The sequence below is a fragment of the Alnus glutinosa genome, chromosome 3 (genome assembly GCF_958979055.1).
Source record: "Alnus glutinosa chromosome 3, dhAlnGlut1.1, whole genome shotgun sequence".
Lineage (NCBI taxonomy): Eukaryota > Viridiplantae > Streptophyta > Magnoliopsida > Fagales > Betulaceae > Alnus > Alnus glutinosa.
Genome location: NC_084888.1, coordinates 11996202 through 12022314, shown reverse-complemented (window position 1 = coordinate 12022314; position 26113 = coordinate 11996202). Strand labels below are relative to the sequence as shown.

General features: G+C 39.5%; 3 protein-coding genes across 3 annotated transcripts; all 3 read right to left on the bottom strand.

The window, feature by feature from the left end:
• Positions 1-234: 234 nt before the first annotated feature.
• On the bottom strand, positions 235-5362 carry LOC133863177 (uncharacterized). The gene is made up of 7 exons (XM_062299153.1): positions 3239-5362; positions 3026-3154; positions 2729-2926; positions 2585-2640; positions 1659-1907; positions 916-1472; positions 235-263 (listed from the first exon to the last, which is right to left on the bottom strand). Exons 1-7 carry the CDS (start codon positions 5360-5362, stop codon positions 235-237), a joined length of 3342 nt encoding a protein of 1113 aa, XP_062155137.1.
• Positions 5363-8257: 2895 nt separating this feature from the next.
• Positions 8258-12668, bottom strand: LOC133863176 (uncharacterized). The gene is made up of 7 exons (XM_062299152.1): positions 10518-12668; positions 10297-10425; positions 10021-10203; positions 9868-9923; positions 9282-9563; positions 8836-9111; positions 8258-8678 (listed from the first exon to the last, which is right to left on the bottom strand). Exons 1-7 carry the CDS (start codon positions 12666-12668, stop codon positions 8258-8260), a joined length of 3498 nt encoding a protein of 1165 aa, XP_062155136.1.
• A 9339-nt stretch (positions 12669-22007) lies between these two features.
• LOC133864057 (inorganic pyrophosphatase 1-like) lies at positions 22008-23616 on the bottom strand. Its single transcript, XM_062300254.1, has 4 exons — positions 23432-23616; positions 23203-23324; positions 22877-23078; positions 22008-22579 (listed from the first exon to the last, which is right to left on the bottom strand). Exons 1-4 carry the CDS (start codon positions 23567-23569, stop codon positions 22220-22222), a joined length of 822 nt encoding a protein of 273 aa, XP_062156238.1. The 5' UTR covers positions 23570-23616; the 3' UTR covers positions 22008-22219.
• Between the last annotated feature and the right edge of the window lie 2497 nt (positions 23617-26113).

The window sequence follows — 26113 nt, the reverse complement described above, 5'->3', positions numbered from 1 at the left end:
AAGGACTAGAGGAGTACTTAACCCTTGATTTAATAACACTGCATAATAGCTGACATTTTCTGAACCAGGAATTTCATCAACCTTTGATCCAAATAAAAGAAAATGATTATCTCTTACCTGTATATTGGCATGAAGAAAATAAAAATAGCAATGAAGTTCTGTAAACTTCCCCACTCAATACGTAGGGTTGAGCTTGTATTTGTACAAGATAATGTTTATCACTTTACAAGATAGTTACAGTAACAGACTTACAGTAAGATTAGCTTGATTCAAATGTTATCCTATCCCAAGAGCAGTTGCAAACTATCTGAACTGCTATTCTAATCCTTGTTATTCTTGTGTTTATCATAATGTTGGTGAGGAAACCGAAGACAAGAAATGTACCTATCAATATTCCTAGATTGCATCAAATACTGCACTGATAGGTGAAAGTAGTGCACATGGGTTTGGAAAAACTAGAATTCTTTCTTGGGTTAACATTTTGTGGCCCATTTACCATTCTTTTGTTGATAGCTTTTATTGCTTGAAAAAACAATTTGGAAAGCTTTAATTTCCAGAAACTGAATTTAGTAAGATACATTACATCACTGGTGAAGCTACTCAACTGGAAAGTACAAAATTCCCATGCTAACAGGATGAGAACTTAGAATGTTCAGGTTAACTAGTCAAACTCCTTCTCTTGGCAATGAAAATACAATAGGCTACTCCAGTGCAACTACGCTAGTCTTCTGGTGCAGCATATTGCCTCAGTTGTTCAGGTTCACTTGATTTCTTATTCAACTTAATACTCTCAGCTTGATAAATGTCTGGCAAAATCAATAGTACCGAAACGTATGATGCCACTAAAAGGCAAGGGCATGACTACTCCAGATTGCCTTTGCTGCTGCTGCCCGTCAGATGAACGAACATCTTCACCAGCTTCTGAGGAAACAGCAGGCACACCCTCTACCACATTCAATGGTATTGGTCCAGATTGTTTTTGTTGTTGCTGGTGCTGGTCCTCACTTAAATCATGATCTTTGCCACCTTCAGAGGAGACAGTAGGCACATCCTCTGCTACATTCAAGGGTATTGGTTCAGATTGTCTTTGTTGTTGTTGCTCGCTTGAACCAACATCTTCACCAACTTCAGAGGAGACAACAGGCTCAGCTTCTGTCAGATGCAAGGATATTGGTCCACATTTCCTTGGTTGCTGCTTCTGCTGCTCACATGAGCCAACATCTTCGCCACCTTCAAAGGAAAGAGCAGGCACACTTGAACCAACATTTTGCTCTGAAAGGAACCTTTGTTTAGCCTCATCCACCATCTGAAAAGAACGTTGCAATGCCTCATCAGCCTTTCTTTCCAACTCCTCATCAAGCTCCGTCTCCCAACTACTAAGTTCTTCTTCCCGTTGCTTCAATTCACCAGTGCTTACAAGAACACCAATCTCAAGATTAGGATAATTTCCTCCATGCCCGGCAGAAAAGCAACTGAAGCACAACACGTTGTGAAAAACAATTGAAATTTGTTTAAGCCTCGAAATTGGCGGAGATATGACCACAGATTTAAGCAACGTACATGTCTTTTAGCTAAAAATGAAAAAAAAGAAAAAAAAGAAAAAGAAAAAGAAGTTCCATAATGCAAGTGTGATAGTAAGAGCGAAAAAGAAGACTTACGCTTGTTGCTCACTTGAACCAACATCTTCACTAGCTTCAGAGGTTTCACATGTACTCCTATTTTGCTCAGCCAGGCGATTTTGTTTAGCCTCATTCTCTATTTTCCTCTGGAACTCTAACACCTCATCAAGCATTCTTGCATCTGCCTCAAGCCCAAGTTCCTCTTCCCGTTGCTTCAATTCGTCAGTGCTTACAGGAACACCGATCTCAGGATTTGGATCATTTCCACCGTGTGCGGCAGAAAAGTAACTGAAGCACAACACAGGTAAAAGCACATTAAACTAATGCTCTGTTTGTTTCGGCGTAAAATGATTTCGGTATTTTACGTGTTTGGTAGGGGTGAAAATAATGGTCAACGAAAATCGTTTTTAATTTGACCGTAAAAGTTTCTTTAATTTTCGGAAAACGATTTACGATTTTTAAAACCGTAAATCGTTTTCCGAAATTAAACACTTCATTCTTACATGCACGTTTGATATTTGATTGTTAGAATTTAGCAATTGTCGATCGTTAGAATCCAACCGGCGCCGAAGTCCAACAACGTCCGGTCGTCGGAAAACTGCCTGTGCCGAATGCCGGCTACTAGATTCCGGCCGAATATGATTGGATCCTGCCATTGATCGGGCCGGATCCGGAAGATTCCGACCAGGATCCGGCCATTTTGGCCGGATCCGGTCAAACGTTCTTGTCGGAATCCGGCGACCGGACGTTGCCGGATTCCGGCGGCATTTGCCAAATTCTGATTTTTGCATTTTGTAATTTTTTCGTACGAGCCAAACACCAAAAAATATTTTCGAGAAAATCATTTTTTCTGAAAATGATTTTATCGAAATGATTTTACGACATAAATCATTTTACGTCGAAACAAACGGAGCATAAGTTTTATTTTAGAAATTGGGAGCACATATGGCCACACAAAGACTCACGCTTGTTCCACATTTTCCGGATGAGGCGGACGCTGCTCCTTACCACCACCGGTTGCCTACAATACAGGAATGATATATTGTTAAGTCTATATACAAGACAACTACTGCTACAATAAAAAGGAAAAGAAAACCAGTAATCAAAACCTTCGAATCCTTGGCCTTTTTGTAATATTGTTTCTTCTTTTTACCCTTTGACTTTCCTTGTCCTTGCCCTAGTCCTAGATTAAAACCTCCTTTCTTAGTGTTCTTCTCGGCATCAAGAGCAAGCTCTGCCAACAAAGCTTCTGTTGCAGCCTTGGACTTCTCAGAAGCATCTTTGTCAACCTGTTCCTGCAGGCGTGCCTAGGTAGGAGAAATTCGTCCCACATCAAAACATAGGCCGACAAGAACGTAGGAATTAATATTCAAGGAACAAACAAGCCCAGAGAAGCCGATGCAAACCTGCATAAGTGACTTCAACAGGGGCACCATCATAGATCGATAGTCACGAACAGTTACTATCTCAAGTTTCAACCCTGTTTGCCGCACGGCAGCATCATTTGTCATGATTATAGCATCAACAGTGTAAAGCTGCAACACAACACTTAACATAGTGAGAATAATTTGAGAATCATTAATTTGTCTAAGGATTAATAATTAATTGGCATACCCCACCTCTAGATCCATCCGATGTCTCTTCTTCTTGATCTTCTCTTTTATGTCAGTGTCTATGTGTGCTTCCTTCAGAATACTCAATAACATATGCAACTCAAAGCTACTGCTGTCCGTCACAGAATCACTCTCCATCTCAAGCTCTCTCTGCCGGTTCAACAAGAGGGAGCGATAACTTTGTGGCTCGTACCCTGAAATCTCTTCCCTTTTCTCATTTTCTTCAAGATATATATTCTTAAGATTCAGCAGCGGTTTCTCGTATCTCAGAATCTCCCATTTTCTGTTACACATGTGTTGCAGGATGTCATATTCCCTTTTAAGGATCTTGAAGAACATCATTCCTTGACTTTTGCTAGCTTCTCTCGTACTTGTCCATTCCTTTAGCTGCTCCCCAATTGTACGACCTCCATTCCATAACCAATAAATAAAATCATCACCATGAGTAATTATCACCTCCTCTGCTTCGTCATTATCACCATGAGAAGTCACTGCGCTCCCATCATCAGGCTCACCAATCTCTCCTCGCAAGCATCGCTCATCGAAAAGGAGACATGAGAAGTCAGAGCTGAAAACAATCCTTTCGGAAAACCCATGACCAGCTTTCACAGTAGTCTCACATTCAGAACGTAATCCGCAACTTCTAGCCAGATTTTGCAAGCATTCAAGAAGTGAATTAAGCTCCGGAACTTCCAAAAAGCATATCAAGAGTAGCGGCTGGTGCACCGTATAATCCTTAAGTACCGGTTTCTGGATTTTAACTTTCAGCGTTGAGATTGTCAATTTCTGCAACATCCTAAGAAGGCTCGTAGCAAATAATTTGCCTGTTATAAACCATCGCAACCACACGCGAATGCTATTGATGATCGCCATGCGTCGACTATCATCACAATAAGGCAACTTGACGCTCTTTAAATCTTCAGAAGACATGTTTTCCATAATCTCGGCCGCGGAAGTGGAATCCACGGGCTTCCAGGCATCGACTTGATCAAGCACGTCGGCAATTGCTTCAGAAACCATTACCGGCACCAAGGATCGTAAATCGTCGGGCAGAGTGTTTTCCAAATGTGCGTTCGTGATATGGTTCACGTTCGATTGGCCATCTAGAAACCTGTCTCCGCAGCAACAACACTCCCAAAACTTCCAAAATTTCCATGCCTTGGCGAAATCTATGGCTTCCATCAAAACCTCCTTTGCCATGGCCAACTTATTCCTATCGAAATGCGCTTTGAGCTCTTCGATTTCTATTTTTAACAATTCTTTCTTATCTTCGAAATTCATGGCGTCGTTCCAGTAAGGCCTGGCTCGGGATATGATATCGACTTTGGACACGACTTTCTGGAGATTCTTGTACTTTCTCTTCTCTTCGAGCCTCTGCCGATCATCCGGCGGGTACAATGCATTCTGCGGACACGGCTCTATGATCTCCTCCTTTCTACGTCGCAGAGACTCAATTTCGTCCTTTATCTCCGAGAGGGATTTATCGTCTACAAGCTGCTCGAATTTGTCCTCCGCGTCCCCATGTCCAAGAACACTCTTCTTGTTTTTCTTGGATTCCTCCATTAGCTTTACGAGCTTCTTTTTCACTTCTTCGATTCTATTGACCGGGCTGGGATTGTCTACGTACAACATCCCTCCAACGCCCAAGAGATCTTCCACGGGGTCCGTAGGATTATCTAGCAGCAACGCGCGCTCGCATGCTTCGATCACGGCGTCGAAATCGTAGCCCACAGCGGCGTCGTTCTGGGCCAACTCGAAGAGCGTCAGGGCGTGGTAGCGCGCGAAGGAGATGGATTTCGGAGCTAGCTGGAGGGCTCGGCGGCCGTCAAATAGCGCCATTCTGAGGTGTTGGAGTTGGGCGGTAGAGTCGCGGCTTTGAGAAGCGAACTGAAAATGAATGCCGCCTCTTGTGCTGTGAAGAGCCGCCGACTCAGGGTAGCGCGAAAGAGAGTCGATAATGATTTTCAGCGCTGCGCTAAGGCCCCCACCGTGGACAGCGGCGACGGCCCGCTCCAAATCTTCGATGACGTTCATCTTCTCATCGGGCGGTGAGGGATCGACGGAGGGAGAGGGTGCAAGGGATGGGCCGGGTTTGGTGCGGGCAGAGGAGCGTTTCTTGCGACGGACCATTTTCTTGGAGGGAATGGAAAACAGTGATTTTAAATTAATAAAAAAAAAAACTTTGAAAATAAAGGATTATGTAATGTAATTTGTGTGTGGTGGCGGGGTGAAGACGGGTTATAGACGGAAGTCAGTCAGTTGGAAGCTAACTGATTAATTATTGCCTAAAAGTAAAAACTATCTAACTGAATTACAAGAGATAAACTAAGCTTCCTATCCTTTCTCCAATCTTTTGAATTTGAATCATCTTCTTTTTTTATAAGTAAATCAGAAACTATTACAATTAAAACTTAAAAAACAACAAAAACAAGAGGGCTTGGGCAACCCAAATTGAAAACTAAGAATGAAAGTACGCGGGGGCAATGCTTCCGAAGATGCGTGCCCATTGGCTTGAGGCAATGATGCCACAAAGCCGGGGTCACCAATAAAGGTGATATCACAAGTATATTGAGTCACAAGGACCCAAACACAATTACAGAGGTAAACCGGGGGGGAGGGATACAACAAATAAGCCCAAAACAACAAAAAAATAAAAACACAAACAGTAACAGCAGAAGTCCGGTAGGAGGAGGAGCAGTGGGAGCCAGCAACCGTGACGGCGCGTGAGGTACACGCGCCGCCGAGGGGAGACCTCTCAGCAACAGGAAACGCCGGTTTCGTCCGGAACCACCGATGGCCGAAGTGGTGGGAGGCTGTGGGAGCAAACAGGGTGGTCATGCGCCGGCCAGAGCGAAAAACGCTCTAGAGCGTGCAAGCCACGCGCTGGGGAGGAGGCGGCGGTGGAAGAACTGGAGACCATCGGTGGAAGCCGGGGACGCCGGAGAACCCGTTGGTGAGGAGTGTGTCGTGTAAAAATCGAAGGAGAGTAGATCTAGATTCGTAAATTTCGATCCTAAAACCGTTCCAAAATTTACAAAGAACACGGTGAGGGGCGGAGGGAAAAACCAGAGACAGATGCTGGGTGGTGACAAACCAGAAAGCATAGAAAAACCTGAAAGGATAGAGGGGTAGATGGAGATTTCACCTTATCTCTAATGGCTTAAAACATCGAAAAGGATAGAAGGATAGATGGAGTTTATGCCTTATCTCCAGTGGCTTAAAACACCTTAAAAAAGGAAGACGGATGACGGAAGGTGAGAAGGGTGGATGGGTGGCAGGAAGGATGAAGAGATGAGGTATGGAACAGTGATGGGTGAGCGGGAGAGAAGCACAAAGCTTCCCTCCCATGGAGACTTTCACAGAGGACACCAGAAAATTCTAGAGAGAAGGTAGAGAGAAGGCAATTTGAATCATCTTCATTATCTGATAAGCACGTATCTTCCAGAATGCAGTTGGTGAGCTGATGATGATGTGGACCTGCTGCTGGCTCAAGGAGGTTCACTAACAAGTTCGGCCACCCTAGTCCAGTCATAGAGGGCGGCTCGGGCACCTCTTTTTTTATTATTTTTTTATTTTTAAAATACTAATTTGGTATATGGGGCACGTGGCAATTGTTGATAATTTTGACGTGGCGGGTTGTTATTTTTTACATTTTTATTTTTTTACGAAAGTACCAACTGCATTTATAAAATATCCATATATACCACTTTGTGACACTTTTGCAAAACGAGGTGACCATTTGATGACCAGGCAAACCACATGTACTAAAAAACCAAAATTTTAACACCTTTTTTAAAAAATAGAAAAAAAAAATTGAAACAATTGGTGCAAGTGTAGGGCTGATTTTTTATTTATAAAAAGATTAAAAAAATATAGATGATCTCACTGCCACCCTCAATGGAGAAGGGGTAGCCACGTGGCTACCTAATTTTGTAGACAAGTGCAGCCGCATGGCCAACTCAACATCTAACAAGCTAGATAAGGATGGTTGCGTAATCGTCACAATACGATATGGGTGGTCGCACGGCCTCCTCTGTCTTACTTAAAGGTGGTCACGCAGCCACCACAATAGGCATGCAAGGGTGGTCGTGCGACCACCCCAACCGCGTAGGGGTGTTTAACTGGACTGTGATCTGCAAAACCATTAGTTGAATGTCTGTGCACTCTTTTTATTGCATATGGATTTTTCCAAAGCGCATAATTTTGAATAATTTGAACTCAAAGAACAAAACTCAACCAAAGGATGAAGATAATGAAAAAAAAAAGAAAAAAAAAAAAGAAAAAGAAAAAAAGATTGCATGTAGAATTTAACAGATGTTGTTGATGCTAAAAGAATATATAGTTGATGCAGTGATACGATGGAGGTGGTTTTTCATATTGGTTCAGCATATATGTCTTCATTTCCTCACTTGAAATATCATCTACTTGTCATTTTCTTGGTTGTCGCATAATTTTTTCAAAATTAACAATGTGCACACCATTGCAAGGGTATTAATGGGATCAATCTTTCTTTCTCAACTTCTGACGGGTTTTGTTCTTGTCATCATGAAATTGCAGTTCTTTCAACATTTTTCTCGAGTTTAAAGCTGTGTCAATTGTTTTATTGTTTTTCATATTTTTGTAATTGTTTGTTTGTGGTCGATTAAATTTTTAATTTCGCATTATATTGTCATACACCTATTCAACCCCCTTCTAGGTATTGTTTGGAGTCTTGTTTATATTTTCAAAAATGATAGACATAAAATGAAGAATTGCAACCATGGCAACTGTAGTAGATTCCACTCTTGCATCCCATAGTATGAGGCAGGAATCAACACCAACACTACCGACCTCATGTGCACTTCAATACACAAATAGCAAATAACAAACAATAAAAGCATATCAGAAATTGTTTGAAGGAAGTTGAACCAACATCTTCACCAGCTTGTCTTTCCCATGCCACATTCAAGGGTATTGGTTCAAATTGTCTTTGCTAATGTTGCTCACATGAACCAACATCTTTATTAGCTTCAGAGGAGACATCGGTTACATCCTTTGCCAACTTAAGGGTGTTGTTTCAAGTTGTCTTTGCTGCTCACTTGAACCAACATTTTCACCGGCTTCAGAGAAGACAACAGTTACATTTAAGGGTGTTGGTTCTGATTGCCTTTGCTGCTGCTCACTGGAACCAACATCTTCACCATGTGTGACAGACTTTACATTGATTAAGGCACACCGTGTACTTCTTTGCTCTGAAAGGATCTTTTGTTTAGCCTCATATTCAATTTTAAAAAAACGCTCCAACTCCTCATCAAGCCTTCTTCGAAACTCCTCTGAGTACTCAAAACCTAGTTCCTCCTCAGACTCACTACTAAGTTCTTCTTCCCGTTGCTTCAATTCATCAGTGCTTACAGGAACACCGGTCTCAGCATTAGGATAATTTCCTCCATGCACTACGGAAAAGCGACTGAAACACAACAAATTGTGTAAACAATTCAACTTTGTTTAAGCCTAGAAATTGGTAGTAGGTATGGCCACAAATTTAAGCAAATTAAATGTCTTTTAGCTAAAAAAAAGGGTTCTATAATGCAAGTATGATAGTAAGAACAAATAACAAGACTTACGCTTGTTGCTCACTTGAACCAAAATCTTCACCAGCTTCAGCCTTTTCCACATTCTCTGTACCGGTTTCACCTGTACTCTTATTTTGCTCAGCCAGGCGCTTTTGTTTTGCCTCATGCTCAATTTTCCTCTGGAGTTCCAAAACCTCATCAAGCTTTCTTAGAACCTCCTCTGCTTCACGCCTAAGTTGTTTTTCCTGTTGCTTCAATTCATCAATGCTTACAGGAACACCGATCTCAGGATTAGGATAATTTCCTCCATGCCCAGCAGAAAAGCAACTGAAGCACAACACATGGTGAAAACAATTCTACTTTGTTTAAACCCAAAAATTGGACGCAGATATGGCCACAGATTTAAGCAAAGTTTTTAGCTAAAAATGAAAAAGAAAAGAAAAGGAAAGGTTCCATATAATGCAAGTACGATAGTAAGAACAAAAACGAGGACTAACGCTTGTTGCTCACTTGAACCAGCATCTTCACCAGCTTTAGAGGAAACAGTTGCCACATTCTCTGCACTGCTTTCACCTGCACTCTTATTTTGCTCAGCAAGACGCTTTTGTTTAGCCTCATTCTCCATTTTCATCTGGAACACTATCGCCTCATCAAGCATTCTTGCCTCCTCCTCTGCCTCACGCAGAAGTTCCTCTTCCTGTTGCTTCAATTCGTCAGTTCTTACAGGAACATCAATCTCAGAACTTGGATAATTTCCACCATGCCCAGCAGAAAAGCAACTGAAGCACAACACAGGTGAAAGCACATTGAACTTAGTTTTATTCTAGAAATTGGGAGCACATATGGCCACAAAACTCACACAATGTTACTCAATGAAGTGAAGGCTGTTTGTATTTATAGATATTAAATATAACAGATTTAAAAATTTGAACTTTACTACTGATCTAAGATGATAGGGATATCTACAGATATTCAAGATGAGATTAGAGCTTATGTAATGTAACCAAATACTATTTTAATTCAAATGTTATGGATGAGAGGCTAGTTGAGCCTTATCCTTTACAGATCAACACAAAGACTCACGATTGTTCCACATTTTCCTGACGAGGCGGATGCTGCTCCTTACCACCACCGGTTCCCTACAATACAGGAATTATATATTAATAAGAGATTGTGCATGTACAAGTCAACTATTGCTACAATAAAAGGAAACAAAACAAAACCAGTAATCCAAACCTTCGAATCCTGGGCCTTTTTGTAATATTGTTTCTTCTTTTTACCCTTTGACTTCCCCTTCCCCTGTACTTGTCCTTTGTTAGTGTTCTTCTCGTCATCAAGAGCAAGCTCTGCCAACAAAGCTTCTGTTGCAGTGTTAGACTTCTCTGCAGCATCTTTGTCAACCTGATCCTGCAGGCGTGCCTAAGTACGTACGAGAAATTTATCCCACATCAAAACACAGGCCGACAATAAAGTAAGAATATTCAAGGAACAAGAAGAGAAGACGATGCAAACCTGCATGAGTGACTTCAACAGGGGCACCAGAATAGACCGATAGTCACAAGCAGATACCATCTCAAGTGTCAACCCTGTCTGCCGCATGGAAGCATTAGTCACCAGGATCAAAGCATCAACCTTGTAAAGCTGCAACAGAACACTTAACATAGTTAGCGTCTGTTTAAGGAATAATTAATGTGGAATATAACAATTTTCCATCTCAAATTGGCACACCCCACCTCTACTTCCGTCCACAGTCTCTTCTTCTTGATCTTCTGTTCTATGTCAGCGTCTGTTTGAGCACCTTCCAGAATACTCCGTATCGTATGCAACTCAAAGCCACTGCTGTCCGTCACAAAATCACCCTTCATCTCAATCTCTCTCTGCCGGTTCAACAAGAGGGAGTGATAACTTTGTGGCTTGTACCCTGAAATCTCTTCCCTTTTCTCATTTTCTTCAAGATATATATTCTTAAGATTCAGCAGTGGTTTCTCGTATCTCAAAATCTCCCATTTTCTCTGACACACACGTTGCAGCATGCCAAATTCCGTTTTAAGGATGTTGAACAACATCATTCCCCGAATTTTGCTAGCTTCTCTCGTATTTGTCCATTCCTTCATCTGCTCCCCAATTGTAGGACCTCCAATCCATAACCAATAAACAAAAGCATCACCATTATAAGTAATTATTACCTCCTCTGCTTCGTCATTATCGGCATGACAAGTCACTGCACTCCCATCATCAGGCTCACCAATCTCTCCTCGCAAGTATCGCTCATCGAAAAGGAGACGTGAGAAGTCAGCGCTGAAAACAATCCTTTCGCAAAACCCAAGATCAGCATTCACATTCACACTAGTCTCGCAAATAGAACGTAATCCGCAAGTTCCAGCCAGATTTTCCAGCAATTCAACAAGTGAATTAAGCTCCGAAACTTCCAAAAAGAAAATCAAGAGGAAAGGTCGGCGCTTCCTAACCACCTCAACTACCTGTTCCGGGAAAAAACGAGCTTTCAGCTTTGAGACTGCAATTTTCAGCAACGCTATAAGAAGGCTCATGGTAAAGCATTTGCTGCTTATAAACCATCGCAACCACGTGCGAATGCTATCGATGATCGCCGCGCGTTTGCTATCATCGCAATAAGGCCACTTGACGATCTTGCTCTTTAAATCTTCAGAAGACAGATTTTCCGTCATCTTGGCCGCGGAGATGGAATCCAAGGGCTTCCACGATTCGAGTTCAACCATGTTGGTAATTCTTTCAGAAACTATTTCCGGCACCATGGATCGTAAATCCTCAGATAGAGTTTCCAAATGCGCCTTCTTGATATGGTTCACGTTCGATTGGCCGTCCAGAAACCTGTCTCCGCAGCAACAACACTCCCAAAACTTCCAAAACTTCCTTGTCTTAGCGAAATCTATCGCTTCCTGCAAAATCGCTTTCGCCATGGCCAGCTTATTCCTATCAAAATGCGCTATCAGCTCTTTGATTCTTATTTTTAACAATTCTTTCTTATCTTGAAAATTCATGGTGTTGTTCCAATAAGGCCTGGCTCGGGCAATGATATCGACGTTGGATACGACTTTCTTGAGATTTACGTACTTTCTTTTCTCTTCGATCCTCAGCCGATCATCCTGGGAGTACAATGAGTGAATATTCTGCGGATCACTCGCCTTTAGGATCTCCTCCTTTCTGCGTTGCAGAGACTTAATTTCGTCCTGTATCTCCGAGATCAGGGAGTTATCGTCTACAAGTTGCTTCAATTTTTCCTCCGCGTCACCATGTCCAAGAACAGTAGTACTCTTCTTAGTTTTCTTGGATTCCTCCATGAGCTTTACGAGCTTCTTTTTCACTTCTTCGATTCTATTGACTGGGCTGGGACTGTCTACGTACAATATCCCTCCAACGTCCAAGAGATCTTCCACGGGGTCCGTAGGATTGTCTAGCAGCAACGCGCGCTCGCATGCTTCTATCACGGCGTCGTAATCGTAGCCCACAGCGGCATCGTTCTGGGCCAACTCGAAGAGCGTCAGGGCGCGGAAGCGCGCGAAGGAGATGGAGTTCGAAGCCAGCTGGAGGGCTCGGCAGTCGCCTATGAGCGCGATTTCGAGGTGTTTGACTCGGGCGGCAGAGTCGCGGGTTTGAGAAGCGACCTGAAAATGAATGCCGCCTCTTGTGCTGTGAAGAGCCGCCGACTCAGGGTAGCGCGAAAGAGAGTCGTTAATGATTTTCAGCGCTGTGCTAAGGTCCCCACCGTGGGCAGCGGCGACAGCCCGCTCCAAATCTTCGATGACGTTCATCTTCTCATGGGGCGGTGAGGGATCGACGGAAGGAGAGGGTGCAAGGGATGGGGGTTTGGTGCGGGCAGAGGAGCGTTTCTTGTGACGGCCCATTTTCTTGGAGGGAAGTGGAAAACGGTGATTTTAAATTAATTAAAAAAAACTTCGAAAATAAAGGATTATGTAATTTGTGTGAAGACGGGTTATACAAGTTGTTGTTGTTGTTTTTTTTTTTTTTTTGTAGGTACATTGAAACGGAACTACAAATCAAACTAAAAGCATATAAAAGTACTATAAACCTAATAAACTAGTGGGAGGTGGATCTTTTCCACTTATAATAGGAACAAAAGAAAGAAGAGGAGGAATAGTGGGAATGCGGCCAGAAAAAGATCTGGTTGCGGCCCAATGTGCTATTGAATGAGCACAGAAGTTTGCACTTCTATTGACTTTCCTAGCACTCCAAGAAATGGATGCTGGGATAGAGCCAATGATATCATATATAATAGGAGAAATGCGCCAGTCAAGAGGGTTCTGAGGATGTTGCAGAGACGAAATAACCACCTGAGAGTTATCTTCAATAATATAATTATTGGAATTTAGAGAGCATGCCAAAGAAGCAGCTAAGCGTGCTGCTAAGGCCTCGTCATAATTGGGAAGACAAGGAGAGGTTATTTGGGAGATCATATGAATAATATGACCTTGATGATTTCGGCAAACCACGGCTTAAGCTGAGAAGGTATCATGTATAGCAATATCAAAATCGAATTTGCAGCTAGGAAATACTGGAGGCACCCAGCGTTCCACATGTGATGGGATTTGATTCCAGGTTGTGAAGTGCTCCAATGAAACCTTATTGATATGCTGAGAAACTTGAAGAGTAGTAAATGATAAAGCATCATGGAATGCTTTATTTCTGTAATACCATAGAAGATCACAAGACACTGCTGCAAAAATTTGGAATTTATGATAGTCAAGAGAAGGAATTCCTAACATATTAGGAGAAATTATTAGCTTGACCCAATCTATTGTATTAGAGAAATTAAGAGCAGCAGAGTCCAAAGGCCAAGGCGAATTGCGCCATATAATCCAAGCAAAGGAACAGTTGAAAAATAAATGCTGAAGAGAGTCTGTTGCCGATTTACAAAGCGAGCACTTTGACTGGATAGAGTATGGAAGAACAACACTTAAACGGTCCTTCGTCGGAATAATGTTCCAGGCAATTTTCCAAAGGAAATTACGAAGCCTATCATTGAGGTTAAGCTTCCACAAAGATTTCCAAAATTCTGAGGTAACATTTAGACTGCAAACAAGCCAATGAGATCTTACAAGAATAAGATAAGCCGAATTGATCGAAAACTTACCTGAGCCAGATGGAGTCCAAATGTATTGTGGTTTAGAATTTTGCATAATTCTCATTTTAAGAATTTCTCTAGCACTGATATCATCAAAAACAGAATTGACAACCGAGGGGTTCCATTGTGAAGTATCAGCCACAATCAAATCAGAGATAAACAAGGATGGTTGATGAAAATTGTTTGGATATTTTGGGGATGGTTTAAAGGAAGGAATAGAAGGAATCCAAGAAGATGTCCAAATAGGCACATGTGAAGTCGTTGATACCTGAAGGCAAGCATGAGCTTGAAGCAATGGCTTACTCTTTAAAATTCCTTTCCAAATCACAGAAGCATTTGAAATTGCAGATGTAGAGAAAAAATTACCATACCTAATATATTTTTCTCGAAGATGCCGAACCCAAAGACAATCCATATCAGAGAGAATTTTCCATCTAAGTTTGGCAATGAGGGCTAAATTTGTCTCCTTCATAAGACGAAACCCTAATCCCCCTAGTCTGCGAGGGGTACACATTGAGCTCCAGGACTTTAGACATAGATTCCTTGATTTACCTTTGGGAAAGCCCCACCAGAAATCTTTAAACATTTTATCTAGTGCTGAGCAAACAGAATCTGGAAGAAGAAAAGTACTCATAGTATACGACGGTATAGTAGAAGCTGTTGCCTTTATAAGAACTGCTCTTCCAGCTTGAGAAAGAGTTTTAGCCCTCCAACCATCAATTTTCCCCAAAACCTTAGTTAGCAGAGGTTGAAATGCTTCCATTTTCGATCTCCCAATTAGTAGAGGCAGTCCTAGATAATGAGGAACAGATGCTGAAGGCTTAAAAGGAAGAATACCTGTGATGCTAGAGATTGTGGTAGGGTAGAATTTTTGCTGAAGAGAACTGAAGATTTTGAGTTGTTCACTGCTTGACTTGACCATTGGCAATAAGAGTCCAAGCTTGACTTTATAGCAGAAGCTTCTGTAGATGTGGCCTTAGCAAAAATAATAAGATCATCCGCAAAAAGAAGGTGAGTAATTGGAGTACAATTCCTGGCAATTCGTATACCCTTGAGAAGACCAATGGATTCCTGATGATGCAAGAGACGAGACATAACCTCAGTGCCAAGGATAAAGAGAAAAGGGGATAAAGGATCTCCTTGACGTAATCCTTTGGCGGGAGTAAATAAACCAAAAAGGCTGCCATTAATCAGGACAGAGAAGGATGTAGAAGTGATACAAACTCGAATCCAGTTGATCTAAATATCACTGAAGCCTAATTTATGTAATATAGCCAAGAGGAAGGACCATTTCATTCGATCAAAGGCCTTTTTCATATCAATCTTAACTGTCATAAGACCTCCACGACCTCTTTTTGATTTGATAGTATGCAACAATTCATGTACCAAGATAGAGTTATCTTGTATACTTCTAGAAGGGACAAATGCAGATTGATAAGAAGAAATAAAGTGATGAAGCAAACCTTTAAAACGATTAGCCAGTATTTTGGAGATGATCTTGTAGATAATATTACAGAGACGGTTATACAAGTTGTTGGGTTGGGTGAACGCGGGTTATAAATATGCTTTATGCATAAAATAATTACTTATCGAATGTAAATTGAGTTTATTATTTCCACTTAAGTTAGGTTTGTTTGAAATTTAATTTGAAAGTTGGACTGTTGATTAGATTCTTCAATGAGTTTTTATTAGACTCGAATTGAGACTACTACCCAATGAGACTTAGACTAAATTCTTCAAAAAAAATTATTAGACCCAAATAGAGATTACTACCCGATTGGACTTAAAAGTACGAATATTCCAACACATGTAATTTAGTCGGTCGAAAGCTAACCGATTAATTACTACCTAAAAGGAGCAATTAAACTTTAATCTTCTTGATTTCTTGGTTTTAACCGATTGTGCAAAAGTTGGAAGCTAACGTATTAATTACTATATATAATAATAATAATAATTTAATAACCTTTAAAAGAGAGATAATTTAAAAACTTGTCTAGGTGAACAGTCACTTCATTTATAAAAAAACATATTCATTAATAAAAGGGGGTTATACACCTTTTCGGTCCTTAAGTTTTCATAACTTTATTTTTTAGTCTTTGAGTTTCAAATTGCATCACAGATGGTACCTCAATTTTAGGAAAAAGACCAAATTGGTACATCGATTAAGTTTTCTGTCCAAAAATTGACGGTCACTACGTACTACATAAAAAAAATTAAAAATTAAAAATCTTTAAAAATTAATTAAAAAAATTTGAAAAAATCTTTTAATGAGCCACCCCCATTTTGGCCAAAGGGGTGGCTGGCCTGTCTGACCTCCTGGACAGAAAAAAAAAAAAAAGAAAAAAAGAAAAGAAAAAAAGAAAAAAAGAAAAGAAAAAAAGAAAAAAAAGGCAAGATCGGTTTTGCCCTTGGGGGTGGCCGAACCACCCCCAAGGGCCACGGGGGTGGTTCGGCCACCCCAATGGCAAAATGGAAAATACAAAATTTGGAGGGTTTAGCCCTTGGGGCTGGCCGAACCACCCCCAGATCGGCCGGTCTGGGAGTGGCCAAACCACTCCCGTGGCCTATGGGGGTGGTTCGGCCACCCTAAGGGCAAAACGAGAAAAACAAAATTTGGAGGGTTTGGCCCTTGGGGGTGGCCGAACCACCCCCAAGGGCCATGGGGGTGGTTCGACCACCCCCGAACCACCCCTAAGGGCCAAACCCTCTAAATTTTGTGCGACCACCCCCAGACTGGCCGGCCTGGTGGTGGCCGGGCCAACCCCAAGGGCCAAAAACAATCTTGATTTTTTTTTTTTTGTCAAGGGGTGGCCGAATCACCCCATGGCCGGCCAAGGGAGCCACCCCTTTGGCCAAAATGGGGGTGGCCAGCCAGTCCATGGTGGCCAAGGTGAGTGGCTCAGCCACCCCCTTGTGTTTTTATTTTTTCAATTTTTTTAATTAATTTTTAAAGATTTTTAATTCTTAATTTTTTTTTATATAGTGCCACGTGTCAACCTCTGAGGTTGACACGTGGTGAACCGTTAGTTTTTTGACGAAAAACTTAATCAAGGTATTAATTCGGTCTTTTTCTGAAATTAAGGTACCATCTATAATGCAAATTGAAACTCAGGGACAGAAAAATAAAGTTGTGAAAACTCATGGACCATAGGAGTACTTAACCCTTAATAAAAATAGTACTTCCATTTTTTTTTTCCCTGCCATCTTTCTCAAAAACCTTATGTCTTAGACAAATTTTGTCTGTTAACGTCCTGTTTTCTGCAGAAACAGAATTCTAACATTTTGGCAAAGAATAATCTAAGGATGTTTAATTTCGTTAATTTTGTGGTAAATGTAATCAAACATCAAAATATTTTTTGGGTTCTTTGTATTTTGGAGTCATATTTGCTATAACATAGTGCAGACTAGTTGAACAGAACTAATGGTGGGGGCAAATGAATTTTCTGAAGGAAAAGCAACCAAACTCTCATTTGGAGCATTTTACCATGATTTTAGAGTTTGAATAATTTGCACCAACAGAAACAACTAGAAAGATATTACTACTTGCTAGAGCTAGCTAGAGTGATCTTATTAAACATTCTGAGTGTTACAAAATTCATTCAAAATTCTCAATCTTAAACTCATCAAGCAATGCCACCACCATGGAATTGGAAGAGTCCTCCAAGGCTTTTGCATTCTCAGGAAATACTTGTTTAGAATCTCTTTATTTTGTAAATCTTCTAAGGTTCTCGATTTGACAGTAGCAAATCAGTGCCTCTAACATGGGAATGAAAGGAATTTGCAACCGCTAATTTTTTTAAAACACTTCCAAAAAAAACACACACACACACACTATACTTTTTTTTTTTTTTTTTTTTAAAAAAAATAAGGTTAAATATTTTTTTAATACTTGTGCTTTGCCTCATTATCAAATAGGCACATTGGTTTTCAAAAGTGTCATATGGTTCCTGTTGACATCTTATAAATGTCAGTTGGTACTTCCGTTCAAAAACTTAGTGACTCGTCACGTTAAACCTATCAGCGACTACGACGTGTCACATAGACCACAGTAGTATTATTCTAAAAGCTAAAATCAAAAAGATCAACAACAAGAAGAAAAAAGAAAGAAAAAAGAAATTAGGTGGTGGTTGAATGACCCCCAAAGCCATAAGTGGTTTCAACACCCTTATTTGGCTATTTGGTAGTGGCCAAACCACCCTCATGGCCATTGGGGGGTGGTTTGACCACTCCTAAAAGACTAAATAAGGGTGTCGAAACCATCCTGATCATATAAAGTTCAGCAAGAGGGGGAGGTTTCGGCCATCTCTATTTGGCCATTTGGAATGGCTTGGCAACCCCCAAGCCAGCCATAGAGGGTGGCTCAATCACTTTCTTTTTTTTGTAATTTTTTTTTAAAAAAAATACTACTACTACGGTATATGGGACACATGGCAGTTGCTAATAATTTTGACGTTGTGGGCCATTAGGTTTTTTTACGGAAGTACCAAATGCATTTATAAGATATCCACATATACATTTTGTGATATATTTTTTGCGAACCAAGGTGGCTATTTGATAACGAGGCAAAGCACATGTACTAAAAAAATATTTAACCCAAAATTTTAACCCCTTTTTATTAAAAAAAAAAATGGACAAAGTGGTGCAGGTGTAGGGCTAACTTTTCATTTATAAAAGGATTAAAAAAAAAATAGAGATGGTCGCACGGCCACCTTCAGTAAAAAATGGGTAGCCACGTGGTCACCTAATTTATTTAAAAAGTACAGCCGTATGGCCACCCCAACCATCTAACACGCTAGATAAGGATGGTTGTATGGTAGCCACAACAGGACATAGGTGGTCACGTGGCCACCACAACAGGCAAGGGTAGTCGCACAACCACCCCAATCGCCTAGGGTTGTTTAACAGGAATGTGAGGTGCAAAAGCATTGGTTGAATGATAGTGCACTCTTCTTATCTACATAAGCATTTTTCCAAAGCACATAATTTTGAATAATTTGAACTCAAAGAACAAAACTCAACCAAAGTATTAAGATATTGAAAAACATAAAACATATAAATAAATAAAAAATAAAAAAACAAAAAACAAAAAACAAAACAAAACAAAAACAAAAAATAAAAAACAAAAAAATGCATGTAGAATTTGACAGATGTTGTTTATAATGCAAAAAGAAAAGTTGATGCAGTGATACAATAATGGAGGTGGTTTTTCATATTGGTTCAGCGAATGTCTTCATTTCCTTGCCTGAAATATTATCTACTTCTCCTACTCGTTAACCGCATAACGACTTTTGTAGGCGATTAAAAAAAAAAATTAACCGTTTAAGGCAATACGGTTAGTAGTTTGGCGGAGGTAATTAATAACCGCTTACCGCGTATCCTTATATATATATCAAAACAATATCGTTTTAGTTGTTCAGCAAACAGTACACTAATTTTAGAAGAGAAGGAAGTTGCCCGAGGGGAGAGGGGATAGACGATTCAGACGAACAAAAATTTGGATGTTTTTCAAGATTATAAAAAAATTAGTCCTCACATGGATCGCTGAGGTGGCATTAGTGTTAGGCCAATTAAATGTATCTAACGGCCTAAACTCTTGCCATTGTTACCACGACAATTCCTAAGAATTGCAGGAATTGTTGTGGATCCGAATCCGTCCATAATTGCACCCAATCAGGCCAAGTTAGTAAAGTACTGCGAAAAGGTGGGCCAGATGGTGATGTAGCGGGCAGATTGGGTTGCCGCTTTTAAGGCTGTACAATTGGGTCGGCCAGCTAATTGACCAAGTGAGTGGACAGACCCGGCCCAGCCCGCATCTGATCAAGATGGGCTCAATGTTAAACTTCTGTCCTACGTCTGGGCCTAATAGACCTGTGCCGAGGGGGATGGCCTAGACAGTAGACGCAAAGCTTCATTATTATTATTATTTTTTTAAAAAAAAATCAAACGCAAAGCTTTATACTTGTTAGTTGAATAGTTGATCACTCATTCAAATTAAAAGAAACAAATAATACAAATGAAAACAGAAAAAAGACTGCCAATAAACTCATGATCCAAAACATTGTCCACTTAACTCAAAAAAAAAAAAAAAAAAAAAAAGAGGTCCATTAAAAGGACAGTAAAAAAAAAAAATCGATCATTAATATTCGTTTTTTTTTTCTCAAACTGCGCTGCATGAAGATCATAACGACGGTTTCGTATTGATATTTGTGGCGGCTCACTCCACTACGGCTTTCACTAAAATTAATTTGGTCCACTAAAATGATAAAGATATTACGAAGATTTGTGTATGAATCATGAATGTCTAACGTTGGGCAGATGAGACGCACAAGATATGGTTTGGTATCACGTACGGACGTGCATCTCCTTTAACACCAAAGACAGGATGCAGCAAAAGAGACAAATTAATTAATTGAAGGCAAAAAAATCTTCAAGGGCACCATAGATAGATAGTGTTCAATCACAGTGTTTATATATACAATTAATTAGCTGCATGTACGTTGTGGACTCACATTATATATATATATAGCCATCGTTTACGTCACATTAGGGGAGCACTTTGATTAGTGGAGAGCTGAATATGATCAATGGCACAAGGAAACAACAGAAATGTGTGATAATGGCTGAACCCACCGTGCAAAAAGATAAGAAAAAAAGCTGCTGCTATTGGAGTAGTCCACTTCAGTACTTTTCAGATATTAATTTCTTCCATTCACCGTGTTGTCAACGAATTGAACTTCCATATATGTCGGACAACCACATCAAATTCAATGACATATATTGTGACGATATTATGTGTTTAGCATCGATCACTTAACTACAAATTTTAAATTACTAATTTTTTGCAAGTTTATTTTTAATTGTAAGTTTTATTCAAAATTTTGTATTATTTGGTATTAGAGCCAACCCCAAAATCACTACCTCAGCCTGTTTACCACCGGCATGCATCCTCCTCCGACCCTCCTTGTCGCCTCCACTGCACGGATCTATCTTGATTTTCAGATTTGGTTTTTTCAAAACTAGATCTGTCAACCTATGTCAATTTCGCCCCTCAACGCATCTCTTCACTGTCATCTTCGGCCTCTCTACTTTTTTTCGTTGCCTTCCGCTCCTCCATTGGGCCGCCACGCGCCGGTGTGTGAATTTCATGCACTTTCACGATTACACCTTCTTCGCCTCTTAAGTTGCTGATTTCTGAGTTTGGTGGTCTTTTTCTATTATTTTTTGTGTATTTTTGTTGGGTGTTATTGTGTTATTGTTTACAACTTAACCCGAACTGTTAAGGCTTCAGACTCTTTGTCTATGCTGAAGATCGATCTCGTTTCCGTTGTTCTTTCTCTTTTGAGTTTGTTCAATTTTTTTGAAAGTTAGACTAGATCCAAGTATTTAGGGATTTTTTTACTCCTAATAATTTTATCCATCTTAGTAGGTCGTGGCTTCCGTAGGCTGTATTCCCAATAGGCTGGGAGGTGCTTGTAGCCTATCTTAGTTAGGTTATTGAGTTGTTAGCTTATTTTTGTTTTTATATTCTTTGTACCTAGTAATTTGATTTTGTAATACTTATATAAAGAAAAAATAAAATAAAATATTATTATCTCTCTCCCCCTCCCTCCTCATTCTCTCTCTCTCTCGCACACAATAACAAACGTACGGCAAATTAAGGATGGATATAGACCGTATTTGATAATTTGATGGATCTGATTTTGCAATTGGGAAAAAGTGGAGAAGGAAGGAGAAAGGCCAAAGGCGGGTTGTGCCTGCCCGTTGAGATTGCTTGGTAACGTATCAAGAATCAAGTTGAATGGGTTCTTGCTATTCATCAATTACCAGAAAGAGAAAGGACACGGTGGAAGTGGTTTTGATAGAGGCTGCTGCTTCAAACTCTTGTACCTGGGTAAAGTCCTTCTCATTTTCTGGGTTTTGATTGTTGTGCGAAATTGCATCTGGGTTTTGTTTGTTTTGCGAAATTGCGTCTGGGTTTTGATTGTTGTGCGAAATTGTTCGTCTTGATTTGAGTCTGGAATTTGATCTGTCTTCATTCTTTCTTTTTTTTTTTAACGGAGGGAAGAAGATGAAAAGGAGATCGAAGAACAAGAAGATGAGATGCTCTAAAGTAGAGATTTAATAACTATAGCCTCTATGAGCTTACGATTTTTACAGAAGTTTAAGCAAACGGATATATAGTTCTTAGTCATCCAGTCTTGATTAATAAGAACACGACGAAATTACAAACTTCTTTTAAGCAAAGACAGAAACAAAAACCCTGTCAAATTACTGGTCATGGCGTTTGCCAACATTCAACCTTGAAGCTACGTACTATAGACGAACAGGGAGCGCTTGAGGAAGGGCCTCATGAGCAGAAACAGATATATTTTGCAACTTGCAGTCGGCTGCTGATATGAACACCGACTTTTCTTCAATGGAGATTTTGTTGACAAGGCCTAGCAAAATGGGCTCAAGGTCTTCCCCGTCTATCCACTCATGGATTTCCGCCTTAATAAGCAATGGGTGTTTGCAGATTAGCTCCCACATTGGGAAATTCTTCCTTGGCATCACATAGTCTCCATCCCTGAGTTTCAAGCTTGGGCAATAGTCTCCGCTGCCATCTCCAAGGTAGATGAACTTCTTCTTCCCCTCCTCCGCTAGAGAGGCTTGTATTCTTTCAATGATCAGACCCTGTTTTCCACAAAGCATCCAAAAAATCAGATTACTAAAGACAAACAAATTAAGATTGCGTAATTTATTAATAATATGTTCCAATCTTTGGACCCAATTCAAATATTAATTGATTGATCCACGTCGCTTTCCTTAAAATAAGCCACGTGAAAGCAATCAGATTACTCTAGAAGAGAAGTTTGGTACATGACTACCCAAATTGGATTTCAACAACTTTCTCAAATTGGTCAACAAGATGTTGTCTTGTAAAAAATTAAATAATTTGATTAATTATTCTCTAAACATATATATATATACCTTGCACATGTTTGGGGGGCAGAGACTGCAGCCATGAGGAGATTTGTGGAAATCATGGTAGGGGAATATCCTCAGCCTCCCTTCCTCATCCACAAAGCTCGGGTTCGTATTAATCTCCGAAAAATAATCCCTCAATCCAAGATGATTCAAAATCGTCTCAATGAAAAACAGGTTTGCATCGCTTACAACCCTCAATTCACACCTGAAAATTAAAGCGAATTAATTGCCACCTTAAATCTTTCAGTTCCTGAAAAACTCTCAAAGAAACAGAGATGTATATATATATATATATATAGAGAGAGAGAGAGAGAGAGAGAGAGAGATACCCTAAAGCATGGGCTGCTTTAATGGCGGGGACGATTCTGGGATGTATTGGTATCCGTTTGAGAACTTCTACAACGTCCTCGGTGGTTTTCCCCTGTGCATGGAGCTCCTTCATCATCCTATCCTGTAAAATTAATACGGCGACAAATTAAAGTCAAAATCAACAACATGCATATAACACGAACAAAAAAGCACGTAAAACAGAGAATTAAACCGGGAACAAAAACATACCATGAGAGAGTTCCAAGGCATGGTGGGGAGAAGATCATTGAACAAGTCGGTGGCGCCCAGCTCGTCCACCACCCAGTTATCGCTATCGCAGTCGATGATCGTCTTGTCGAAGTCGAAAACCACCACGATTCCAGCCATTCTCTGTGGTTTCTCGTGAAGTGTTTGGTTTTTTGTTTTCTAACAAATTGTTGGCACCAAGTGAGCACCACGAGGAGGGTATTTATAGTGAACGGGGGAAGCGTAGCAGTTCATTTAGGATTTGGATTCCAAACGAATATTACATGGTAAAAGTGCGTATTGAAAATCGGTCCCTCCAGAGTGCCATATTTCACCACGGGTACATCGGATCGTATCCGTGGGATTGAATGACTTTGACATGATTAGGGCATCGTACGGTGCGCAGAGGGTATGGGTTTGTTAAAGCGATTAGGTGCAAAGGGAGGAAGGACGGGAATATTCCAGGGAATTGAATTCACTTGGCCACCTCTGAAAGACTGAATGAAACGCACTTGGCACCAGCAGTGAGAATATTCGGGTATGGTCCCGTTTTCCTTTTGTCAGTTTTGTGTGGCTGCTAAAGCTTGGTTATGTTATACCCCACACTAATTTCCTTGGCTTGTTTGTTTTGATGCAAATTATGAAATGCGTTTCTTCACAAAAATTATTATTTTTTTAAAAAAAAAAAAAAAAAAAAAAAGAGGAAAATTTTATTTAATTCTTGAACTTTAATAACTTTTGTAATTATCTCAAATTTCAAAAACTCTCAATTTAATGTTTCAAACTTTAAAAAAAGAGGAGGTAAAGCTTCTTCTAGTATTTTTCTGGTGTCCATCTGAAATGATATTAATGTAATAAAAAAATTATATATATGTCATCCTGAAGGACATAGATATAATTTTTTTTATTACATTTATGTCATTGTAGATGAACACCAAAAGAATATTAGAAGAAATTTTAGCATTCTGATCACACCCCTTCATTTGAATTTTTTGTTAAAAAAAAAAAAAAAAAAAAAAAAAAACAACAACAACAACACCAACGAGGGAAGGATCTTATTTAAGGGTAACTCTGTAATTTTATAAGTTTATAGGGGTATAAGAGTCATTTTACCCTTCGGCCGTCTAATTTAACCTCCAACCCTAACTAAAAAAAATTGAAAATTCAATACATTAAATTGAAAGTTTTAAAACTTTGGAAGATAATTACAAAAGTAATGAAAATTTAAGAGGGTTAAGTGGAGATTGTAAAAAAAAAAAAAAAAAAAAAAAAAAAATTATGAAAGGAATTCAAATCCATTTCAACGTCTTGTTTCTATTGATCAATGGAATTGCGATATGAATGAGACTCGGTTTAATTATGAATAGGTATGGTTCAATAATTATGACAGCCATGGACAGGATAAAGATCCCTTATTGAGCATATGCCCAATAACCTTTTTTATTTTATTTTATTTTTAGATACTAATTATTATTATTATTATTTTTTTTTTTTTTAAAAAAAAGAAATTGTTTTGTTTCAGTGCATGGTCCCCAAACACTCTCTCGCGTGTACGTTATCGGCTCCATATATGGCAATTGAAGATTGGAGCTTTTTTTTAAAAAAAATTAAATTAAATTATAGACAAAAGTTACTTAAAACTAGGTCGGAGAAATTTTCTCTAACTCAATCTTATTAATGATATTAAAAAAGCATGTAAGAAATTCATACGATTAAAAAAATGTATTTTTCACATACTAAAAAAATATGACACTTGTAGATCGAGACTGAGTTTAAGGAAATAGTTTAGAAAAAAAAGTTAGTCCGAAAAACATATTAGGCTCTAACACGCATGTATACAAAACCGACCTAAACAAACATTAAGACGCGATGAGTTTTCCTTCCAATAAGTTAATGTCTGATTAGGAGGGAGAGAGATTTTATCAAAGGATTTGGCTTTAATTGCATTCTCGATCTCTTTCTTTGTCATAAATAATTGAGAATTAAATCTGAACCGTTGAAAATATTCCGGTACATATGTTGTGGATTTTTCATACCGCATTTTCCAAATCCAATATTTAGGCATATTGTTGGAACATATTCCGGTACTTTAGGATTGCATAAGGGAGCGATACATAATTATGTTAGGTTTATTTTGTTTATAAGATCGTTTACTCTCTCTTTCTTTTAAATTAAAAGTGAGAATGATCTTTCTATGTAATAATTTTTTTATTCAATTAAAAAGAAAAAAGAAAATGGACTGCACATCATCGTTATTTATAATCAAAATAGGGTCCTGAAATCAAAACGAATTAATAAGTTTTTTCTTTTTTCTTTTTTCTACACAGTGATAATATTAATAAGTACATTATGGTTTTTCCTCATTTTCTGTCTCCTTGGTAAAGTGGAATATTGCTTTCTAATTCTTCAAAAGTTGTCCACTACCACAAATTGGCCAATCGGCTTCTTGAATTGTGCTCTGCTGATGTATTTGATGATTAATAATCTCAAACCTAATGCCTATCACTATTTTCTCCATTTCTCACATGGGTGGCTCGAGTCTTAAGCGACTTAGGCGGTTGCCGGGGCCGGCTTGTCCATAAGGCGAGTTAGACGGTCGCCTAAGACTCCCAACTGGAATAAATTTATTAAAAATAGGTTTGTTAAAAAAAAAAAAATGAAGAAGAAGAAGAAGCTCAATCATAA

Bases quoted from the DNA above. Each gene is read 5' to 3' on its own strand.
- LOC133863177 (XM_062299153.1), bottom strand. From the start codon at position 5,362: ATGGTCCGTCGCAAGAAACGCTCCTCTGCCCGCACCAAACCCGGCCCA. The intron at 3,155-3,238 runs GTGGGGTATGCC...GTTGTGTTGCAG, and splicing joins GACATCGGATGGATCTAGAG to CTTTACACTGTTGATGCTAT. The intron at 1,473-1,658 runs GTAAGTCTTCTT...GTTGTGCTTCAG, and splicing joins GGTTCAAGTGAGCAACAAGC to TTGCTTTTCTGCCGGGCATG.
- LOC133863176 (XM_062299152.1), bottom strand. From the start codon at position 12,668: ATGGGCCGTCACAAGAAACGCTCCTCTGCCCGCACCAAACCCCCATCC. The intron at 9,924-10,020 runs GTTTGGATTACT...CCTGTATTGTAG, and splicing joins AAAAGGCCCAGGATTCGAAG to GGAACCGGTGGTGGTAAGGA. The intron at 8,679-8,835 runs GTAAGTCTTGTT...GTTGTGTTTCAG, and splicing joins GGTTCAAGTGAGCAACAAGC to TCGCTTTTCCGTAGTGCATG.
- LOC133864057 (XM_062300254.1), bottom strand. From the start codon at position 23,569: ATGGCTGGAATCGTGGTGGTTTTCGACTTCGACAAGACGATCATCGAC. The intron at 23,325-23,431 runs GTATGTTTTTGT...TTAATTTTACAG, and splicing joins TGCCTTGGAACTCTCTCATG to GATAGGATGATGAAGGAGCT. The intron at 23,079-23,202 runs GTATCTCTCTCT...TTTAATTTTCAG, and splicing joins AAAGCAGCCCATGCTTTAGG to GTGTGAATTGAGGGTTGTAA.